The sequence below is a fragment of the Sinohyriopsis cumingii genome, chromosome 5 (assembly GCF_028554795.1).
Source record: "Sinohyriopsis cumingii isolate HCF-2022 chromosome 5, ASM2855479v2, whole genome shotgun sequence".
Lineage (NCBI taxonomy): Eukaryota > Metazoa > Mollusca > Bivalvia > Unionida > Unionidae > Sinohyriopsis > Sinohyriopsis cumingii.
The window spans coordinates 38,726,159-38,748,421 of NC_142965.1; the positions used below are offsets into that span (position 1 = coordinate 38,726,159).

At 36.8% G+C, this 22,263-nt stretch overlaps 1 protein-coding gene across 1 annotated transcript in view; it reads right to left on the reverse strand.

Annotated features, from left to right (window-relative positions):
- LOC149798977 (BTB/POZ domain-containing protein 6-B-like) overlaps positions 1-22,263 on the reverse strand; it is an 82,992-nt gene that overhangs the window by 59,228 nt on the left and 1,501 nt on the right. The window contains exon 2 of the mRNA XM_089957012.1: positions 5,170-5,450. Coding sequence (XP_089813138.1) covers positions 5,170-5,435 — 266 coding nt within the window. The 5' untranslated portion in view covers positions 5,436-5,450. The remainder of the gene's footprint in view (positions 1-5,169; positions 5,451-22,263) is intronic.

The window sequence follows — 22,263 nt, forward strand, 5'->3', positions numbered from 1 at the left end:
TAGCATCAAAAATGCATCAGTTGGCCTATCTATCGCTCCAGCAGGTTGTGGGTCAGTCGAAGTATTACGCGCCACTTGTACGAGACGAAATGGGTTGGAATCAGGATGTTCAGAATTATCCTTGACGAACATCGTAGTCGGACCAGCTGATCTAGTACAATCATCTGAATACCTTGCCAGACTTATAATCGTTGTAGCAACGTCGACATTGTCTTGGATTGTCTCAATTTCTTTTCCATCGATCATGTATATAGCACTTTTGAATAACGCCATGATGCCATTATTAACAAAGCCAACTTTGACATTAGCTCCGTATGGCGTATTAGCAGCGACGTTTGTTACAAGTTTACCTGTGACGTCAATAAATGCTTCAGCGGGCAAGAAATACCTACTTGTATCCTGAACTCGTAATTCAATTCGTCCACGTTGATTTGGCGATACTGCTTCATAAGAATAATATTGATAATCACGCACAGACTCATCCTTGAATACTGGTGCATCCATGTCAAACGCTGGGTCAGATGTACGTTTAAACATTTTATTATAATTTGTTATCTTCTAAAACGAAGACCACTTCCTGATATCAGACTTGTATTTATTTGTTCAACCCCTTGATTTATCAACGCTGCTAGTTTTTGATTTGCGGCTTGATTTATTACTTTACTGACATTTGCAGGCTTCACTTCAGTGCTTGGTAATTTCACTGGCTGGACCGCTTTTGGTGGCCACCCCCCCCCCCAGGTTTACGTATTAATCGCGCTAGTCTGTCCTTGATTGCCTAGAACGCTTTACTGGTAACGTTACCAATAGCACCAGGAGCTTTATCACGAACAACGTCAATAGCTTTCATTGATAATTGTTTTGCGATCGGTACTGCTTTGGGAGCTATCCTTCTGAATAAACCCTGAACAACATCACCGAGTCCATCGCCGTAAGTTGCTTTATAGGTTGGTAATCGCGAGTTTATCGCCCTAACCGCTACGGGTCCACGATGAGCATTATGTATAATCATCTTATTTGTTATTTATTTATCTAATCGCGATAACAGCTAGTCACTGTGATAGTCATCAACGATTTCATCAATGAGTTCCCGATAAACATTAATGTCCATGATACCACCTTGAAATAATCGTCGACAAATATCAGCTGCTTCATTGGTTATTTCCGGAGAATTATTTCCAGCTCGTTTACCCCCAGTCAGAATTTCTAGTCGTTGCACGTCATCGAAAATATTATTAGGGCAGGCAATAAGACCACTTCCCAAACCACTAGCAGTAGGCGCATCGTAAAACTCTTCTGGAGATTGTGGTTGAGTAGTTTGTTGTCGCCTCGCTTTGATTACATCTTGTCTAAATTTTAGATACCCTGGATCGTTCATATTAATAAACGAACCTTTAGAAGCAAAATATAATAAAAGAAGCCAAGTTTTAAGGTCTACTTGTTCAGGTGGCGCTATACAGTTTCGCATTTTGCATAGGGTTAGGATTTTAAAGAAAAAGAATGTCCCCGGCTTTCCTCACTGGTTATACTGGCTATTTAAAAAAGACCTTGTATATCTTAGGTATAATGCAAAGAACCTTTAATTCCCTTTATTTTGATGTATGATTGATGGGTGTACTATGGGTTATAGAGTATACAGCTTGGCCTTACTTCAAATGTGCACCTTTCAAAAAAGTGCTAGCTCTACTTGGTCATTTTCACTTCCTGAACTTCAGAGGTAAATTGTATAAAAAAGAGCCGATAACTTTTTTTTACATTTTATATATGTGGTAATTCATTCATTGCACTTTCAGAAGCTGGTATTGTCTAGTCTGGCAAAATTCATTTTCCCTATTTTAATAGCTGCTATGTATAGTGTACTTTAGACTAATTCAGACTGATTTTTTAACACAAGGGAGCAGTCATTTTAGTTAGCAGTGTGCTTAAATCATGTAAAATTTCCAAATGTACAATATCCAAAAGAAATATCATCCACATTACATTAATGTAGCATAGAGGTATGCAAACATTCTCTCCACTGTGCATGTTTTAAATGCAAACTACTTCTCCTTACATACGTCACTCTCTCAAACGTACATATTATCTGGTGAGCGCCACCTCAACATATTCAGATTTCAGATAATTTTCTCTAGAATCATACTGATACGCAGTAATATTGATTAATTTATCTCGGTCAGTAAAAGCATTAGGAGCTTCGTCGGTAAATATTTCTGCAGGTGATGATTTGAAAGCCTTACGTTGAGGTTCGGATTGAGATTTTTGTCGTTCTATTTGTTGCAGAGGTGGAGGAAGTTGATAGGAAGGCTCTTGCTCAGACGGCGAATAGGGAGGTGGTGGCTGTTGAGGTTGTGATGTGTATTCTTTATAAAGTCTTTGTATTTCCCTTACAAAATTCACAAATCTTGGATCATCATCTCTAGCCTGTTTTTTGTTGTAATACACACGATATATCTATTTTATAAAATTGTTACAGTAGCATATTTTGATTTTAAAATTTCACTTTTTCGATCTAGATTTGTTAATGTTGCAGCGGGTAAATCTTTTTCTTTTATTTCTTTAAGCTGCTTAATAGCACCTTCATTAAATTTTGCAATTAGTTTAATATTTTCTTTTACTGGTTGGGGTTTAGGCGCAGGCTCCTCCCTTTTCAAATCGGCGAATTCAGTACGGATTTTGCTGATGCCTTCAAGTATTTCTTCACCGACGGGAGGAGGCTGAGCTGCAGCTATATCAGTTGGAAGATCTCGTAAAATCTTTTTTGTTTTTTTTTAGCCCGCTCAGCGGTTTGTTTTAATATTGGAAGAATACCCTTCTTCCTCTCCTCCTCACCCCTAATATCTCCCCATATAGCTCTTTCAGTAACGCTTGTAATAGGTCTAAATACCTGTTCTGTACCGGTAGCAAATTCAACTTGTGCTTCTTGACGTTCTTGAAGATTTTGTCTTACAGAATCACGAACAGGAAGAAAATTTTTGATTGCTTCTAGTCGCTCTCGAGCTAATCTAGCTGTGTAAGATTCTCCGATGTTTGCCATTATTGATATAATAATGATTTAAATTATAGCAGCAGAGAGGGTACTGCCTTCAACTTGGCACCGACGTGATCGCGTATTTTCCTGAGATTTTTTCGCAATCGGCGATAGACAGTAAGTCAAATTTGAGTCTATTAAGTTCGGTGAACAGGGCTGTCTCACGCCGGATACTGAGAAAAATCGTGATTTTTGCGATTTTCCAGGAACGCTTATTTTGCGAAACGGATAGTGAACCAATTAGAGTCTGTTCGCCGTCTCTGCTGCTTCCACTCCTTTGCTCAGTAATGTGACGTCACCTTCCCCATGTTGCTACAGTGTTACCAATCTCCCTACCGTGAGGTCAGACGTAATCATTCCCTTGTCGCTATACAACCCAATAGTCCCCATGTTCCATTTCCCTTGAGGCTATAGTGGCCCAGGGTGTACTTCAAAGTCTTGACGCTAAACAGGCCCAAGGGGGTCTGTAATGTATTTTCCCATTGACGCTATAAAGTTTGACGCTAAACAGGTCCAGGGGGTTTCGTAATGCTTATCCCATTGACGCTGAATCGCTCCACTTCACTACTTGTGACTGGGTGGGACATCATGCTACATGTTTGCGGCATGATGCCCCAGTGATAGACATCACTATAAACTGTCACACTGCATACATCGTAATGATACGACTGAAAAATTGTTAACGCTAAGTTAAAAATCTAAATCACACACACACACACGCACACACACACACACACACACATTTCAAAAAGGTAAGATAATTAATTTCCAAACTATTCAGGAGTATTACAGCACGACACAAGCATGGTCCAACATGGAAATGAATAGGCACAATAACCGCTAACATGCGAACTTCTTTCCATTTAATGTTGATCTCCCGGGACTTGCAGAGTTGATGCCATGAGACGAATTCCTTGACAAATTCGTTGATACTCATTACAATAGCGTGACATTGCCAGGACCAGAACAAGGTTTTATACTCCTACGAAGTATAAAACACCGAGAAGAGAATGCAGATGGCGATCTAAACGATGGTGGGTGGGGTATACGTTCAGGAATGGAAGAAGCAATTCACATGTGGTAGATGTTTTCAGTGACAGATAAAATGAGGTGATATAAAAATGATACAGTCTCGTAGGTCAAACATCCTCTCATATCCCAACGTCTAATATCAAATAATCTAGACAGCATTGAATGGACAATGTTTGTGCATGCAAACCTACATTCATAATACCATTAAGGTATTACAACACAGTGAACCGCATCATATTGTTTTCTGACCTTGTTTCATGTAGTTGTTGTTATAATTATTATTATTATTATTATTAATTATTATTATTATTATTATTATTATTATTATTATTATTATTATTGTTAATGAAATGTAGTTCTTAATAGTGCCTTGTATTCTGGTTTCCAGAGTTAGGTCAGATTTAGGAATAGTATCTATTTTCCTGTTTTGTTGAGTTAGGTAATACAATATATCTTTATTGTTTTGTTTAGTTAGGTATAACAATATATATAAACAGTAGTCGTCGTTATTTTCTTAGTATCTTCATAATAGTTCTGACCATTTATTTTAAGCCAGATGGCCGAAATTTTATACAGAAATAAGATTTCACAAACAATTTTTAAAAATATGAAAAATTAAACTATTGATCTCATAGTGTAATTTATTTTTTCATGCTACTAGTGGTATGTTATACTCTCAAAAACCAATACACTTCCTTCTTTTGTAAATAATCTATACTAATTAATTAGTGTGTTACTTGTTTTGAAGAGAAAACTTTTAATGTTACCTTTAAAATCTTTTTTAAGTATGGACAACGGTCAGTAATGTAAATGAGGGTCCTACACTATGTTAATGCATTTAGGACGAAAACCACCTTCATGTGATAACTGTTCTATTTGCCAATCATCACTTTTCGTACTGACCACGACTGGATCCATGAATAATACTGTTTTGGCTGAGGTTGTGTTAAAAATAATTTCCTAAATATGCATGAAATTGTCTGCCTCACAAACTCACGCTCACTAAGTAAAATAGAAATACCTGCAAATAGAATAACTATAAATATCGTTAGAATAATAATTTATTTCAAAACAGTTTCTACATTAGTATTACAAAAACACGTCCTCACCTTAAAAATAGCTTGAAAGACTCCGGTGAAGCATCCACTATGGCCACTTCATTGCTTTCCATCTGTCTGTAGAACATAGCTTCAAATACTGGACTTCTCGTTGCCAGGATGATTCTGTGACCTTTGACCTCCACGACGGCTTCGTCTGTCTTAAAAGTAAAGGTCACATCCGTCCACAGGCTTTTGTCAAGCAAAGAAGAGAATGATTGGGAAAGGGATTTATCAAACTGCCAGTAACTGGAAAGCTCTTCTGTATTTCCCTCCATGGTATATGACTTGTTCTGCGAATGATATTGTTTACTATGTTATAGATTATCTCTGCTCATTATGTTGAAGACTTCACATTTATTAACATATTGCCTGCCTTAAAAAAAAAAATTGGAAGCTAAAATATTTTGGCAACATTGCATTGAACTTACCTTGGACTGAAAACAAATTTTCTGAGATAGGGAAAATTTGGTTAGTGCAGCTGGTCATTTGAGAAAATGGTTCTTGCTGCGCATCTAAGATTGGACTGTGATACCTCGAGGCCCACTACAGACATTAAGTTTGGCATACAGAAGTGTGATCTGTCTGCTTTTAACGTTGTAACTATAGTGTATCTTGCCATCTTGAAGTACTGGACTTCATTCTTGGACAAGACTGTATTCAGAAATTACGTTATGTACTACTAGGATGGAATGTAGTTAAGTTGTATGGAATGATATGGTATTTCTCAAATGGCATATAACAATACAAACTGATTATTAAACGTGCAAATACTTTCACTTTTATTCAGGTGTTTGAATGGTGTTTTTCATTGATGAAAGAACATGCACTGTGTATGTAAAGAAAAAGTGCTATTTATTATTGCTAAGTAAAATATCTTCACAAAAATTGCGAATCACACACCTGCAGTCCTTCTGGTCTGAAATCAAATGGTGCAAGTAAAATGGGATATTTGTTTGGAATTAATGTTTGAACATTTAATATACATACATTTTTTATCGAGGATGACGTTATTGACTTTTATGAGAGTATGCATGAGACCGAGATCATTCAAGTTGGATAAACAGCCAAGCAGCTGCCGAGTTGTAACATGCACGTGGTCGTTGTTTATCCAAACTGAACTCTAAAATCAAGGGTGGAAACTTCTGCATATAACTACCTAATAACTTTTTAAAAAATCATTTTAATTACTTATCTCGTATACGTTTCATAGACTTTTAAGCAACTTATTACATGTGTAGCTCAATCCATTCGCAAGACTTTTCTTATGATCAAAGAACAAATTATTTGCGAAGTATCACCCAATGAGTTAAACAGAAGTTAACTTTGAGATTATTCTCGTACATAGCTTGTACTTTCATTTGGTCAAGTTATCATAGTCGACAAACGATTCAGACGACTATTTTACAGATGATTGTTTTTTTCTTCAGATTTTGAAGATTGCATTAAAAAATGCGAAGACATGTGTGAGAAAACCTTTTAACCGAAACTCCGTTGTCTTCAAAAGATGGTAGGTAAGGGAATGAATGTCGAATTTTTTAAATGAATAATTTTACGGCAAACATTGGTAAAGAGTTTGTCGATTCCTGGTATATTTGGATTTTTCCAGATTTTGTTAAATCCACTGAGTGTAGCAAAATTTGAAAACAAGCATTGTTGGTCAATCTTCATAAAAATGCTAATACATCAACTATTTTTTATATTCTTTTTCCATCGATATTTAGTGGTTATTGGTATACATGATTGATGGATGATATGATGATTGTGAAGAAGCGGATTTTATTTACAACGTTAAGAAATTAAAAAAACTGTTTTCTGCACATACTGGTTGCAAACAAGAGCCATTTTAGCCAGTCATATGAACGTGGAAAGTAAACGTAATAAAAAATATTGAGGCATGTACTAGCCATAAAGAGCATTTTGTCAGAAAGACATTGATACGTCTGTTTGCGATACCAGTAATGAGACTTATGTCAGTTACATAATTATGACTAACAAAAAAGCTGAGCAGATTAGAATCTTTAAATAATCTATGTTCCTGTCTGTATGTACTTAATGCACGTATAGCTTTGTGTCTATGTGCCCTTCCGGCTGTTTTCAATTCAAATGTTGTACCTCAACCACGCAACACCACCATATAATCATCGATGGTCCCCATCTATGACTTTCATTAAGCACGATTACAGGACACACGGTACTAATTATATGGAAGAACTGTGAACCAGTCTAGAAATGGGTGAACAAATAATAGAGTATTTACGGGTTTGGTGGTCCATAATTGGTTAATAATGAAAATTAAAATTTTAGTAAAAATATCTTTTGAGAGCTTATCATATATGTAATTTAAAAAAAAATATAGACAAATTTCTACTGATACAATTTTAGTATTTTTACAGGCTTGACTCAGGAGTACTCAATAATGAAAGTAGCACCTGATTCATTTGGTGCAGAATCAATAACATGTGTTTCATGCACATGTAGATAAACAAAATGCCGCGGCTCATATGGTGTTCTCCACACATAAGCTTGCACCAAGGTTAAATGTGCATGGAGAATTATAGGTCTCATCATCAGCACCCAGAAATTTTAAGTTATTGAATTTTGAATATGATAGTGTTTTCATATGTTTACTATTGGAGTTAAATTAGTACCGTGAGTCCTACAGGACTTGCACGATGCTATGCCATCTTTTGGATCCCTCACATAAAGCAGTGTGAGTTTCATTGGCATACTGTTTTTAGATAGTCTGGTTTTATCATTCTGGAACAATCCAAAATGTATACAGACATTTTGTTGGGGTTGGGGACGTAGCAATATTGTTATCGTCGTGGAACACGTCTATCCTCCTATTACACCGAAATGAAACGCGGTGCACAACTATGTTGGTAACTTTCTCCTCAGGAGATATCCCTTTCGTCTATATAAACTGAAAGATATGTGCATGTAATACGACTCTGTCACGGAATTTTACTGGCTGTGTCCCATGTGTAAGGAATATTTAATATTCGTTGCACCTTCTTCGGTCATTATGCAACTGATTCTATCAGTTATATCTCAGTGTCGCTACTTTATCTAATGTGCGTAAAATGCAATATCCAGTTGTTTATTTAGCTCTGATAAATACCTTTTCTGCAGAACAGGTTGTACCTCATACTCCATTGATATTTTATAAAGTCAATAAGGTAGCATTTTCCACTTAATACATCTTGTGATGGCCTTTGGCTATACTACACCCACCTACCTAACGAAACATTTTTGCATCACCAATAGCCTTTGAGTTGTTCAAGAAATGTTTTTCTTGTGGGATTTTGTGTGCTTGTTTCTAAGCCTTACATGTGTCCCCTGTCTAACACAGCTATGTTTACCTATATAGTCTATCCGCATAAAATTGTTTTCTGATTCTCTTCTTGAACTGGCCTGGATTAAGGACTTTTCATCCTAGGAATCAAATGGACTCCACAATGCAGTATTTTCAGGTCAGGATGGATTCAAAAGAGATAAAATATTTAGATCTGATTACTTTTTACGTATAAAGTGACAAAACCACAGGTAATAAGCCTTATCTGGAAAGTTGCTCGCTGAGCTGATTTATTTTTTACACGGATCTAAAAAGCAAAATATGTAGTGTCATGTTATATTTGAACGATAAATCTCTTGTTCGACTTAGTGCAAGGATTTCGGATTGATTTAGCAGTAATATTAGAGAAAGACAATGTGTGTGTGTGTGTGTGTGTGTGTGTGTGTGTGTGTGTGACATGGATTTTTAAAGTAGCATTAACAACATGTCAGTCATATCGCTACGATGTCTGCAGTGTGGCAGTTTATAGTGATGTCTAGCACAGGGACATCGTACTGCGGACATGTGGTATCATGTCCCATCCAGTCACATTATCCTGACACCAGGCCTACCAGTCCTAACACCTTAGACAAGAAAAAATATATAAACTATAATTTATTTGTTCTTAACAATGCTAAAGACGTAATAGCTAGATCATATTTTGTCGAATCCCATGTCTCTGGTGCTCAACGTTGCTATTATCAAGTAGCGATTTTGAAGTCTTCCTCATAGTAGTATTTACTACTACATACTGATGACACTGTTGTCTTGACTAAGGCAAGGCTTGAGGCTATTCTAGTTTGTGTACGTTCGTGTATATTTTGGAAACTTGAAGTTGGTGCATTCAGAAGTAAAGGTAACTAGCGACATGTATTGTAAAAACGTGTGATATTATTATAGTTATAGAAACGAATTTGTTATGGTAGTACACCATAAAAAAAAGTGTAATTAGACTTAAAAATCCGCTTTTCTAAATGCAAAACGTATTCGGCAATCTCCACAAACAATCGATAGTTTTTGCTTACCAAAAACGGATATGACGTTCATTTATCCCTTCTATTCAACCTAGCCATTCATGTGTTAATTTCCTCACGTAAATGTCTATGTAATATATCTTACGATCGTGCTTTTGTACAGCAAATGTATGCGACAAAAGGGAACCCGATAACTTAATTATTATTTTTTCTTTCATTTTCCGAAAGACCATGTTTACCGGAAGAAGTGGATTTAAGGCTCGAATAGGGTCAGGGATGGGAAAGTTCATTTATGCCAACATAAACATCCTGCTTGTGCATAAGGCATTTTAAGGACAGTTGGTTTTTACACCCTCTTCGGTGTACAAATGAAATTGAATTTATTAAAAACAGCAGTGTCTACATTTTTCCCAGAGACTGTCAAATATAAGAAAAAAATCCCTTCCGTCACCCAAGAAGTTTGGATGTCCTAAATCACGTAGAAAGCTTTATGGTGCATATGAGAAGAGGGATAGAAAGAACATAAGTAAAATACATGTATATCAAATAAAGATTACAGTACAGAAATGTTACTGCAGATGTAAAATATTAATGTTTTTAAAAATAATCATTATACATTTTGAGCTTGCAGAGTGAAGACTTTGATCAAACTCTTTATTTAACATTATTGTAACCAATATGAACTCAAAAGGGTTTAAAAACAGAAATATGAGATATTATTCTGGGGCGTTTGTCATGTATAGGTATACAAGTCTGTAGAATCAGTCATTCATATATATATATATATATATATATATATATATATATATATATATATATATATATATATACCTTATTTACCGTATATATCGGAACCCGATAACTTTATTATTTTCCTGTCTCAGAACTTATGGTGAAACCTTTGTTCATCAAGGTTTTATGTCCTAAAACATAAGAAACGAAATAATTTTGTATTGAATTTGTGCCCACCCCCCACGGTACGATAAAATAGATAAACAAAACACTTACTAGAAAATAAAATGAAAGAAACTAATCTTGCATTGTTATCATTTATTCCTTCTTTTTCTTTCGTCATGCGATATTTATTAAAGAAAAAAAATATATCCACGAACTCCATGTATGTATCGGATGCCTGCTGACATATGCATCCTTAATGTAGAGTATATCGCTTATGTCAGATAACAAAATCGTAAACGGGACGCGAATGTCAGCCGATTGCCTGAAGGCACCTGCCATTCACGCATGATACTCTATAAGGTGCAAAATGACCAAGATTGTATTGTATTCAGTTAAATATATGACGATATATCGCAAACAAAAATCGTTATATGAAAGTACATTCACCCTGAATGCAAATAATAATCTCTTTGCTAGCATGGGTCACAAAAGTAGTATTATTATATCAAGTTATTGCCGTGTATTCTATTTGCCCTCCAATTATCAATGGCCGTTTGTGTCAATTTTGATTAGACACAACTGGCAGCGAGCAATAAATTCATTGCTTAAACTTACCGACAGGATATCATATACGAAGGTTATTTTATTACAAAGCGAGCCAACCCCGGGAACTGACTGTGGATTCTTTTAAGTGTGTCAATTTTTTTTTTAATGAAGTCGGCCTACATAGGGAAGCAAACTTTGGTTCCTTTGTTTTCTTTTAAGTGTGCTAATTTTTTTCAATAAGTCGACCGACATATCAATTACCTCACTGATTAATTTCTACCTCTATTAACGGGAATTTTGAATATAAATTGAAACAATGCAATAGGTGCACGCGCACCGATACAAGACTGAACAGTAAATTTTCAATAGTTTCATCTAAATGTTCCCTATCCATAGTTTATAGTGTTTTATTTTTTGGTTTTCGACAACAAGAAGCACGTACTTCGTCTTGTGGGGATAAATGTACGTCATTTCAAGTTGGCGTCCTCTTTAGGTGGGAAATCGTAGCTAAGGGGAAGTAACAGCGATTTATACTTCTATTTCGAGTAATTAAATTATGATTTCTTCTTGACACTTGATAATTTTTTTAAATTCATTTTGTGCGAGTATAACTACTACTTTTAATCATGTAACGCAAATCTGATGTAAAAAGAAAAATGTTAGAGTATGACCTGTGACCTTTAAGGTTGAAGTTTTCAACAAGTGCAAGTCCAATGCAAGCACACTTTTGCTGATAATAATGAACAGCTAGGTGTTGCTGATGATCTTCTATGTGTATCATTTCTACAAATGCTTTTGTTTTTTTTTTATAAAAAAAAAACAAAGCTGAGCTAAACGTCTTGCAAAAGGATAAGATCTGAGTAACCGTGGTCGATGTTGCCATTCGTTTCAAGGAGTATCCTTAATTCTATTAAATGTATCTGCAAGTGGTGGTGGTGGTGGTGGTGGTGGGGGGCTGCATAAGTTAGCCAAACAGCTGCAGGATGACCACAGATGGGATTTTATGCGTGCCATTCCGCAGTCCTTCTCCAGCATGGCGTGCATGTGAAGCTGGGCAAGGCCAGCATCATTGTGTGCGGGACTTTAAGGTAGGTTGAATAGTACTCTAGCCAAGAGGCTATTTAGGCCACCAGTATGTCCAGAAAAATTCCTTTCTGAGAGAGAGAGACTACAAAGCGTAGCTCTGAGTGTGTTGGGTGGTTGTCTTCTTAAGTGTCAGCCGTAAATGACGAGGTAACATGGCTCACAGGCAACATATCTACTGATACCATTCATAAAACTGCAGCACAGACTACCTCTATATCGTATGTTACGCGGAAAATCGACGCAGAAGTATATATCAACCAAGACAATTATTTGTCGATGGCACGCACTGCTTATAATGGACGTAGGCCAGCGATAAATCTCAGATAGATCCAGCTATTACCTAAATCCAACGTCTTGATATCCAATGACGATAGGCTCGTTTTCTTGATGCAGTTGATCCCATTTTATGAATGTCACTAAGCATGTCTATCCTTTTTCTGGGTATGTGTTGGTTAATGGCGTATTTTGATCGTTTTAACCGACTGCCTTTGAAACTTCTTTGGCCTTTAGGTCGTCTACCCTAAATATATTGTGCATCTTCAGACGAAGGCCCACAAACGCTAAGATCGCGACCCCCGCACTCTCATCTATAACTTCATATGGGCAAATGCTCTTGCGAAGCAGAATGTCAATATTGTGCTCAGTGTTGCTCCCGACAACCATTTTTGTTGGCGGTGCAAACAGCGGTTGCTCTTTTGTGTAGTCGTTCATGTCGTACACGGTAGCTTCCTCCCTCATGTCCATTTATTAATCTTCTGTTTCCTTACTTTTTTGCTGGCGCTCTCCGTGTACACAAGACTTGTCTTGCCGCCATATGACACTTTTATATGTTGGTAATAACAGTCGTACATCAGATGCTTACAAAGGTGGATGAACACATCTCCGTGTATATAGGCCAGTTGAGTTTAAGGTTAGCCGTTATGCTGTGTACAGCAACAAGGTTGATGCTGTAGATTTTCTTCGTCTGAGACGAGGAGCCAGCAGTCAGATGGTGCAGCCTGTCTTCTTTGCCTCTAGGCCTCATCAGGACCACCCGAATCCGCATTTGCATGTTCTCCATTATCGTCCCAAAGACAGTTGTCTATCAGCTTGACTATATCCTTTTTTTCTAACTCATTCTTTGAATTTGCTCTTACATTCCTGTAGTACTGGATGTACGGCGCCGTCGACGCATTTTCGTGGAACTCCAATGTTCGGGGGACCTCAGTCACGCGCATTCCGAGTCTGGTGTAGAGCTGAAGCTTTCGGTAATGGACCAGGAAGTACTCTTCTGCTCGTATCTTGTAGACCAAGTGCTTTCAGTGAGTTCACCCCTTTCCCGTCAGGTGGTTCACTAAAAAGCGCTAACAGTCACTCAGCAAGCTGCATGGGATGCACTGTTCCTCTGAGGCTAGTGGGAAGTCGCTCTATGCATCATTGAGCTCCTCCCGGTACTGGAGAATGTAGCACTTTGGCGCGTCCGGCGTAATTGACTCGAATGTGAGTGGGTTTATTCACATAAAACCGGCGGTTGGTAGACTCTGTTTCAAGACTAAATTGTAGGGTTTGTTATTGTAAAGGTAAGATATTCATTTGTTTGGTTTTCTTTTGTCATAGACTGATCGATGTGTCACCAATTATCTCAAGCACGTCCGCTAGCAAACTCGCATCTTTCTTGAGGTAGAGGTCGTGATAATTGCCCAGATTCTGGCAGCCTAATATCTTCCACATGCTCTCTGCATGCACGTACTCTTTTAATTTTATTGCGGCACGGTTGAGCTGGCTGTGTAAGGCCTCTATCTGCGAAAGACGTGCTTATTCAAATCCCCACCCAAGTACTCGTGTATACATATGGGTAAACACCCTTGCGAAGCAGGAACTCAATATAATGCGACTTGTCCCGTATCATGACACTGAGACTCCTCCTTATGCATGCTTACGGCCAGCTTTTCAATGTTGCTATACAGAATCTGGCGACTGTCGAGAAATTGTAACTGTTCTTGTGAGAATACCATCTTTGTCTTCATGATATTTTGGAATGGCGCTGATATTTTATGATGAGACCATTCCGATTACTTCATGATCAAGTTATGAATCATAAATGGCAATTTCGTGTTTTTCTCTGCAGAATCGCATCATTAGGGTACATGATTTGTAATATGTATGTTGTCTCTCGCCCAGTCGTTGCCTTTTACCTTGCTACAAATGTTTTCATTGGCTAACATTAAAGTCTTGTACATTTTTATATATCTCGACTGGATATTGCCACACCTTAACAGATCTCCACCAATTCAAGCTCGAGGTTCTGGCTGAAAGTGGCGTGATCCTCAGACTTTGGTATCCACGATAAGCTTGTGTCCAGCTAGTTCCCTCATGGGATGTTACTGTGCGAGAAAATTAACCGGTATCTATAGGATTTGTCCAACAAAAATATAGCCTGCCCAATCGACTAGATATTTTCTGCATTGAAAACCATGTGTTGTCTTCGCACGACACATATCGAAGTAAAATTCTGCAGCTAATCAATATCACAATTCATTATTGATACTTCCAGCTCCTCTTCGCCAGAATGAAATGTGTTGTAGTGCACTTCTACCTACCATATCGAATTCTATTTCAAGGCTTGAAGTTTGTTGATTTTTGTTGTTGTTGTTATTCTGGGTGGTGGTGGTTGACTTTTTATTTCTTTTGTTATAGCTGAGACATTTCAAAACTAATAACGTTATTGTTGTATGACAATACATATGCATACGCATAATGAGATGGGCATGATGATTATACAGTCCAAGAGGTTTCTAACCCAGCCTTCAGGTTCTCAATCAATACTTCACCTAGCTGAAATATAAATAACCCTGACCCTCACCTCATTCCCAAAATTGCAGTCTCTTTTTCGCTTAGGTAGTATTATCATTGTCAAGTTTCTTTGGGAAATCAGCAGCAAAACACACTGTTCTCAGTTTATACAATTCCGTCCATCGAATGATTGGTTCTATTTGTTTCGTAAAATTCTAAGACGGATGCGCACATTGGCAGTTCACCCAAATCGATTCCAAAGGTTTCTAGTCGCTATCTTCGTAGTGTTTGGAGACTTGTCCGCCATGATGCAGGGACGCATGCATGCACGCACATAAAGGCAAGCTCATGTTCGAAAACACGGTGATCGTATATGAACTCCTCAAACACGATATCAAAATCACCTTTCTTACACCAGTATTGGGGTTTGCGAGATAGACTAGGATCGCCACTTGTATTCTGGACATGAGTAAAAGTCACTTGATATTAAAGTCATATCTATGGATCCATATATGCATCATATTTGTTGACAAGTTCCATACGTTGATTATCCATGGATCCATATAGGCATCATACTTGTTGACAAGTTCCATACGTTGATAATCCTTGGATCCATATATGCATCATATTTGTTGACAAGTTCCATACGTTGATTATCCATGGATCCATATATGCATCATATTTGTTGACAGGATCCATACGTTGATTATCCATGGATACATATATGCATAATATTTGCTGACAAGTTCCATACGTTGATTATCCATGGATCCATATATGCATCATATTGGTTGACCAGTTCCATACGTTGATTATCCATGGATACATATATGCATCATATTTGTTAACAAGATCCATACGTGGATTATCCATGAATCCATATATGCATCATATTTGTTGACAAGTTGACGTTTGTTTGATTATTCGTTTAAGTTGCATGTTCTAATTAGTCCCAGTCAGAAACGTCAGATTCATTCATCGTTCATTTACGTTATTAAAAATAATCTCATTCACGAAGCTGCTTTGAAAGTCTTCGATAAATTCAGTCTCAACCCGTCTTCATCTTGTTACAAAAATATGTACTTATGTTTCATAATTTGTGTTGTGTGCGTGGAAAGCCATGTAACCTGAATTGTTCACGAATAGAACCAAGAGGGTATCCATGAGAAGGAGACCAAAATGATTCGTGTTGTAAGATGTCCACACATTAAAAACCTAACTCACTGGAATTCAATATTTGTCGAGATATCAAAATGTCGGTACAGGAAGTGGCGAGTCCTGTCCACCTGATCTTGTGCACAAGATTCCAAAAAAGTTTGAAAGATATCATTTATAGCATGCGAGAACAATGTAGAGTCAAAGTCTAATATTGTTTGATCTCGTAATTTAAGTTTTATGTTCGTTTTTCAAACGAAATGGTAAATATTTTCGTTAGAAATGACTCAACAAACAAATATCCCTGATCAATAGTTAGCAAATATTCTAGTATTATATCTGCATAGTCCATTCGAGCAGAAGTCATTTTGAAAGGATTTGGACGGAACGAGCAGAATGGTCTATAACCACAATACAAGTATTAGTCTTGACAAAACAAGAGGACACAACTCGTCCTTCTATCAGATGCAGTTTTCAGAAAAGAGACGGTATACAACACCTGCCGGGTTTCGAAATGTTTTTTCTTGTTGTTTGGTTTGAAATTAGGTACAACTCGACAGTATATTGTATATCATCAGACTAATGTGATGAAAGGAAAGAAGAAACGACAAAAGTACATAAGGCTAGTTCCAAATAATAAACCTCTTCCACCTTTTGTGTTTTCTAAGTAAATTGATAAAGAACGTATATAACGTCGCTTATGTCGAACTATACAAATTGCTTCGATAACCAGTTATTATCATGGCCCTTATGTCCATCCAGAGAAGTAATCGAGTTGTAAATATAAAGATTGTTGCATTCTATGTTGCTTAATTTATGTTCAAGTTTATATTTGTATCTCGAAAAATTGCATTAGTCCAAAAATTATCTACTCTTCAGCAAACATTGTATATAACAATAAACATTGATTTGGAAATCAGACAAGGAATGCCCTGTTAAACATTTAAACATATTTCATTTTTCGACCTGTACGGATGGTATCTGGGAGGTTTCACTTTATTCAAAAGGAGACGACTCGCACAAAGTAGCAAAGCAGACAACGAAATACATTAACACGGAAAGCAGCAGCATTATTACAACTAACCTAATGTAATAAAAAGAGGATAAAAACTATCGATAATCCTGGATCTCTCTCTCTCTCTCCTTTCGATCATCCAATCTTTGAACCATGTGACTTCCTGCTCTGCTCCTGTTTAAGTTGTTGTTAGAATGAGTCACAGATTATCCTATAGCTTGGTGGAAGGTGCTGTTACGAAATCTGCTTTCCCGGCTATACGTCAATGAATCACTTCAAAATTACCTTTAGACGGGCGGAATGCACATAACATAGATATTTGCTGGTTAATTTGCTCCAATTCAACAGACTTAACTCGTTCATTTTGATAAGAGTACACTGGAGCAGGAAGTACGCGGTAGCACTCGGTGAATCCAGATCGAAATTGTCTCGAGTGATACGTGATTGATTTACCTGAAATACTGACTTATTTGCGTAATCAGTCTTTGTCAAGTTTGTTGTTTTTCTTATTTTTATACTATCGGGTATCAAATACACTATGGTGTGCTTGCTCATTAGAATTAGGTAAACGAATATAGAATAATATAGACATGGTCATTTAAAGGTATTTTGAGGGTAATGCTCGAGTTCTTGAAAGCAATACGTGTCGACTTCCCCTACTCTCTAGAGTCAATGGAGAACTATCGATGTGGTCAAACTGAACTGTTTTGCAGATTTATCATGAAGTATGAAAAGTTAAAGTAAAATAAAATTATGCAAGTTTATTCCATTCACCTTATTAATTCATTAATTCCTAAAATGATTTGCAAGTTTAACAAATGTTAGAAAGGAAAATGAAATTAAATCATCTAATTTATTTCTCTATTTACCTTATTTCACTGCAAAATTAGCATTGCCAGTTAGCAAGTGTTTGAAAATCAAAGAAAACCAGAATACATGTATCCTAAACAGGTGCCGGAATAACCCCTCACTGGAGCTTTTGGATTGCTGATATGTCATCGAAGATCAACATCACCGTACATTTTCGATGGCAATCGATGGCTGAGTGTTACATATCTTACTCTACTTTATTCGTTCGCCACTTTCTCTTTCTTTTCTCGAGAAAGCAACCGATTCATTTTCTTTAGAAATAAAATTGGAATCGTATATTGTATTGATTCAATGCCCTGGAGATTTGACCCGGGTGGCCGAGTGGTAAAAAGCAATCGCCTTTACAGATTGCTAACATCTGACCTCCGTCCGTGTATGTGAGAAGTTAGGCTAATAGCTTCCATGCTCGGGGTTCTCCTGCGTTTTTCCTCCACTGAATATACTGGCTGCATAGATTAGAAGAATAAATGGATTCATTAAGAAGATATAGATTGTTTACAAGGGATAGAGAGACCAAATACACACATACACACACATAGATAGATAGATAGATAGATAGATAGATAGATAGATAGATAGATACTAACACAAGCACATACATACATACGGTCACTTAAAACGCTTGCAATGTTATATGCATGTATGCATACAAAGTCAAGCAAGGTTCAAACATATCTCGGAATCCTATTGGCAGAGGATGAAAGGACATATAGAAGAAATCCAGACAAGACCTTAGAAAGTCAATAATGTACAATAATAACACCCAAATATCCTCATGGAATGAAACAGACAATTAATAAATATTTTATTCTTCCCAGCTCTGTGCTATCAATGTCAGAAGTGGTCACTAAACAATAAGCACCTGCAAAACATCATCACCTGTGAAATGAGATGTTTGAGAAAAAGGTAAACAAGACCAAAATGGATCGGATAAGGAACGTGTGAAGGGGCAAATTTCTGGCGATCTGTGAAGAATATATTAGTTTGAGACCAGAGAATAATTAATTAGATTTATGGTGACAGGCGCGTATCAAAAGGTCATACTGCCATAATCGGTAATGTCTTTTCGAGGGGAGAATTTTATTCTTAATTAAACATTCGTTTATTTAGCCAACAGAAGACTGGTGGAAACAAAAGCTAACTTCGATCCCATAGTGTAAATGTCAGGATTGAAAGATTGCAGAACTCGGTTACTCAAACTACAAGGTCAAGTTGACCACGACTTGGGCGCCTCTGGAAAAAGGCGGCAAATATATTTAATCCTTATTGGTTACGCTAGATAAGGGGCGTGTTTCCCCACACTAAATTTCCTAGTTTTAATATCGTCACATTGAAATGTTTAATCAGTCTAAGCTTTTCTGCAAGAGAAATCAAGTGTAAGAAGACTCCAAGAGTAAATTTGGGAGAAATTCTCTCGTAAAACTGTTGTCCAAGAGGACTTTATCGAGGAAAACAGACGAACAAATTTGGCGGTAGAAGCGAGGAACGCTGAAGCTCAAAGGGAGAAAATAGCTCCTGTGACATATTAATTCTGAGACGTATCCTACGACGTATTATCTCTGAGACGTATTTTGTGATGTATTATCTCTGCAACGTATCCTGTGACGTATTAATTCTGAGACATATCCAGCGACGTATTATCTCTGAGACTTATTGTGAGACGTATTATCTCTGAGACGTATAGTGAGACGTATTATCCTGAGATCCAGATATCTGTGAATCTACGTGCTACTCACAGAGTTGAGGACCGAAAAAGACAAAACAGAGGGGAGTCGAAGGAACAGCTACAGTAGAAGTGGAGTGAACCGAAGAAGCAGGTTATGCAATTGTACAAGACATTGACTTCGATTGTTCACTCGATCCTATGATGAACTAAATCTATCAGTAAAGCAGATCGGCTACTTTATTTAAATATATTTGTGTTTGTTTTTCGTAATTCGGTGAAAGTTTTATTTCTAGAAGCAGAGTATATTCCTGATGTAATGAATTCTCACAGTTGTTTTATGTAGTTGATTAAATTGTTCTTTACATGTACGGAGGCTCGTGTTGGTCTGCTCTATATATCTGCTCAGATCTCTATCTATTCCACCTATAAGTTTCACCACTTATATTTATATTTACTCGAACCGGGCAATAACATCGAGGACGGTCAACCTCCAGATAACGAGAACCAAATTAAGCGGACACCTTGAAAGAAGGTACAATTCGCCAACCCAAAAACCTCTTGCAAGAAGAGGGGACTTTGTGCAAGGTTTCTACAAAGTGGACCGTGGGTCGCTTACAGAACGAAATGATCAGATAAACAGTTGGAACAACACCTATCATAGACTACAATGTAACACAACGAACTAATAGTATGGACACTTAATCAGAATGAATAACAAACAACCCGCAACTCAAGCTTACAACACCAGACAATCAGGATCTAAAGCAAAAGGAAGACCAAAGAAAAATTGGATAGATGAAGTTGCAGAGACACTGAGAAAACACAATATGACAACAAGCCAACCCACATACCTAGCTCCTGACCAGACAATCTCCATGCGACGCTTTATGTCGCAAGCAGTACGACAAGAAGAAGATAAGGGTCTTCGCTGTTTGGATCATATCATGAGTTATTGATGACCATATGCGATAACCAACAATTTAAAACTTCAAGAGCAGAACACCAAAACGTCTCACTCAGCACTTGACATATATATTTAAAGCTTCGACCTGATAAATGTTCGCTAATGACTATAGTTTTGCATAAGACTTGATGACGGGAGGTGCGTTGAATTTAGATTTTGATAAAATTACAAATTAGGGAAAACCGCTCTTTATAATTAATTAAATGAAATATCAGAATTAAAAAAAAAGAATATTCTTTTTAAAACTTAGAAAGATCAACAATGTGAATATTAAGCAACTATTTGGACCTAAGTAATAAACTTCCAAAAGATAATTCCCGCATGCTGGATTGCGAATACACAACACAAGAATGTCTGAGATTGTGGGAATCCTTGGCTGGTGCATTCTCAAACTGAGACGGTCTAGTTCTAATTAAAATAATGTATATGATCTATACCAATACCACAATGCATACAACTAAATGACAGACTTGTCAGATACACCCATTCATATCCAATTGCAAGTTTTCAATGGACTTTCCATCCTACACATATCACAATATTACCAAATCGCCTATATTCCATATTTGCATCAAATGATAGAAAATAGTGACACATTGTGGCTAATGGATGGGATCTTTGTTTACTAAATATCGTCTGTCCAAATTTAGTAAATAACATCTGACCGTATGTTCATGTGTTTGTACTATTGTCCATTCGTCGCACTTTGTTTACTCGGGTCAATTAAGTGTCATTATAAATAACGCATTCAAATAGCTCAACTGACCCTAATCGAAACACCAGGAATTTACATCGCCCTACATTCCCATCTGACTTTTTTGTGAAAACACCAGGAAGTTACATATACTCGCGTTCCCACTTTGCTTGTGTGAAGTTACCAGAATTTAAAATAAACCCACATTCCAGCGGGTACAAAACGCATACTTAATTGGACCGATTGACGAAAATAAAACACTCCAATGCTTACCATCTGAAACGTAGCAATTTTCACCAGAAAATTCTGTTCAAAATAACACTAATTATGGACACACGGGATACTACCCCTGTGTTTTCATGACTCGCCATAAGTCGGTCCATTTTGCGCATGGCCTTGAAAATATGTCATGTTTATGCAACGGGCAATGCAAATGAAATGCATTATTTTGGACTCTTTCTGCCCACATTTGAGCCGAGGAACCATTCAGGTTTATAGCTGGTTTTTCAAAATTCAACATCGCTATGACACTAAATGGCAAGAGATATTAAGTAAACTAAACCCATTTTTAAGTTAGTAAAAGTTCAACATTTTATAATAAATAAGTTATTATGTTGAACATAAACAACAATGAATAGGATATATTGTGTTTACAAAGTCTCGTTTGGGGGAAAAAATATTAAAGACTTATAAAAACAGACCGAACACCCGGGAATTTCTTGTGAAACCGTTCGAGCGGCACGTTGACACGTTGGTTAGCATTTGATAAAGTAGGTGTGGGACAAATTATCGCAAAATTAAATGGTTTAAGATGCCTTATTGTTCTAAGATAAACATTTCTATCTCTTAAATACCATATTTATTTGTATAATTCTAAAATATAAATATTAAAAAGGTTTTTCTGGGTTACAAGTTCAAGAAGGACATTGGGTGGGCCTTCTTGTTGAGAATTAGAAATCACATTTTCATATGGATTTAGAATAAAAATGTGAGACAGTATTTTACACTTTATGAATATTACTTTCTTAAATTAAAAGAGGATTGTTCTTTCTTAAGACAAATTGTTTTATCGATCCAAAACACGTGATTCAATTTTTACAGAATAGTACGATGCAGAGAATATGCGGACA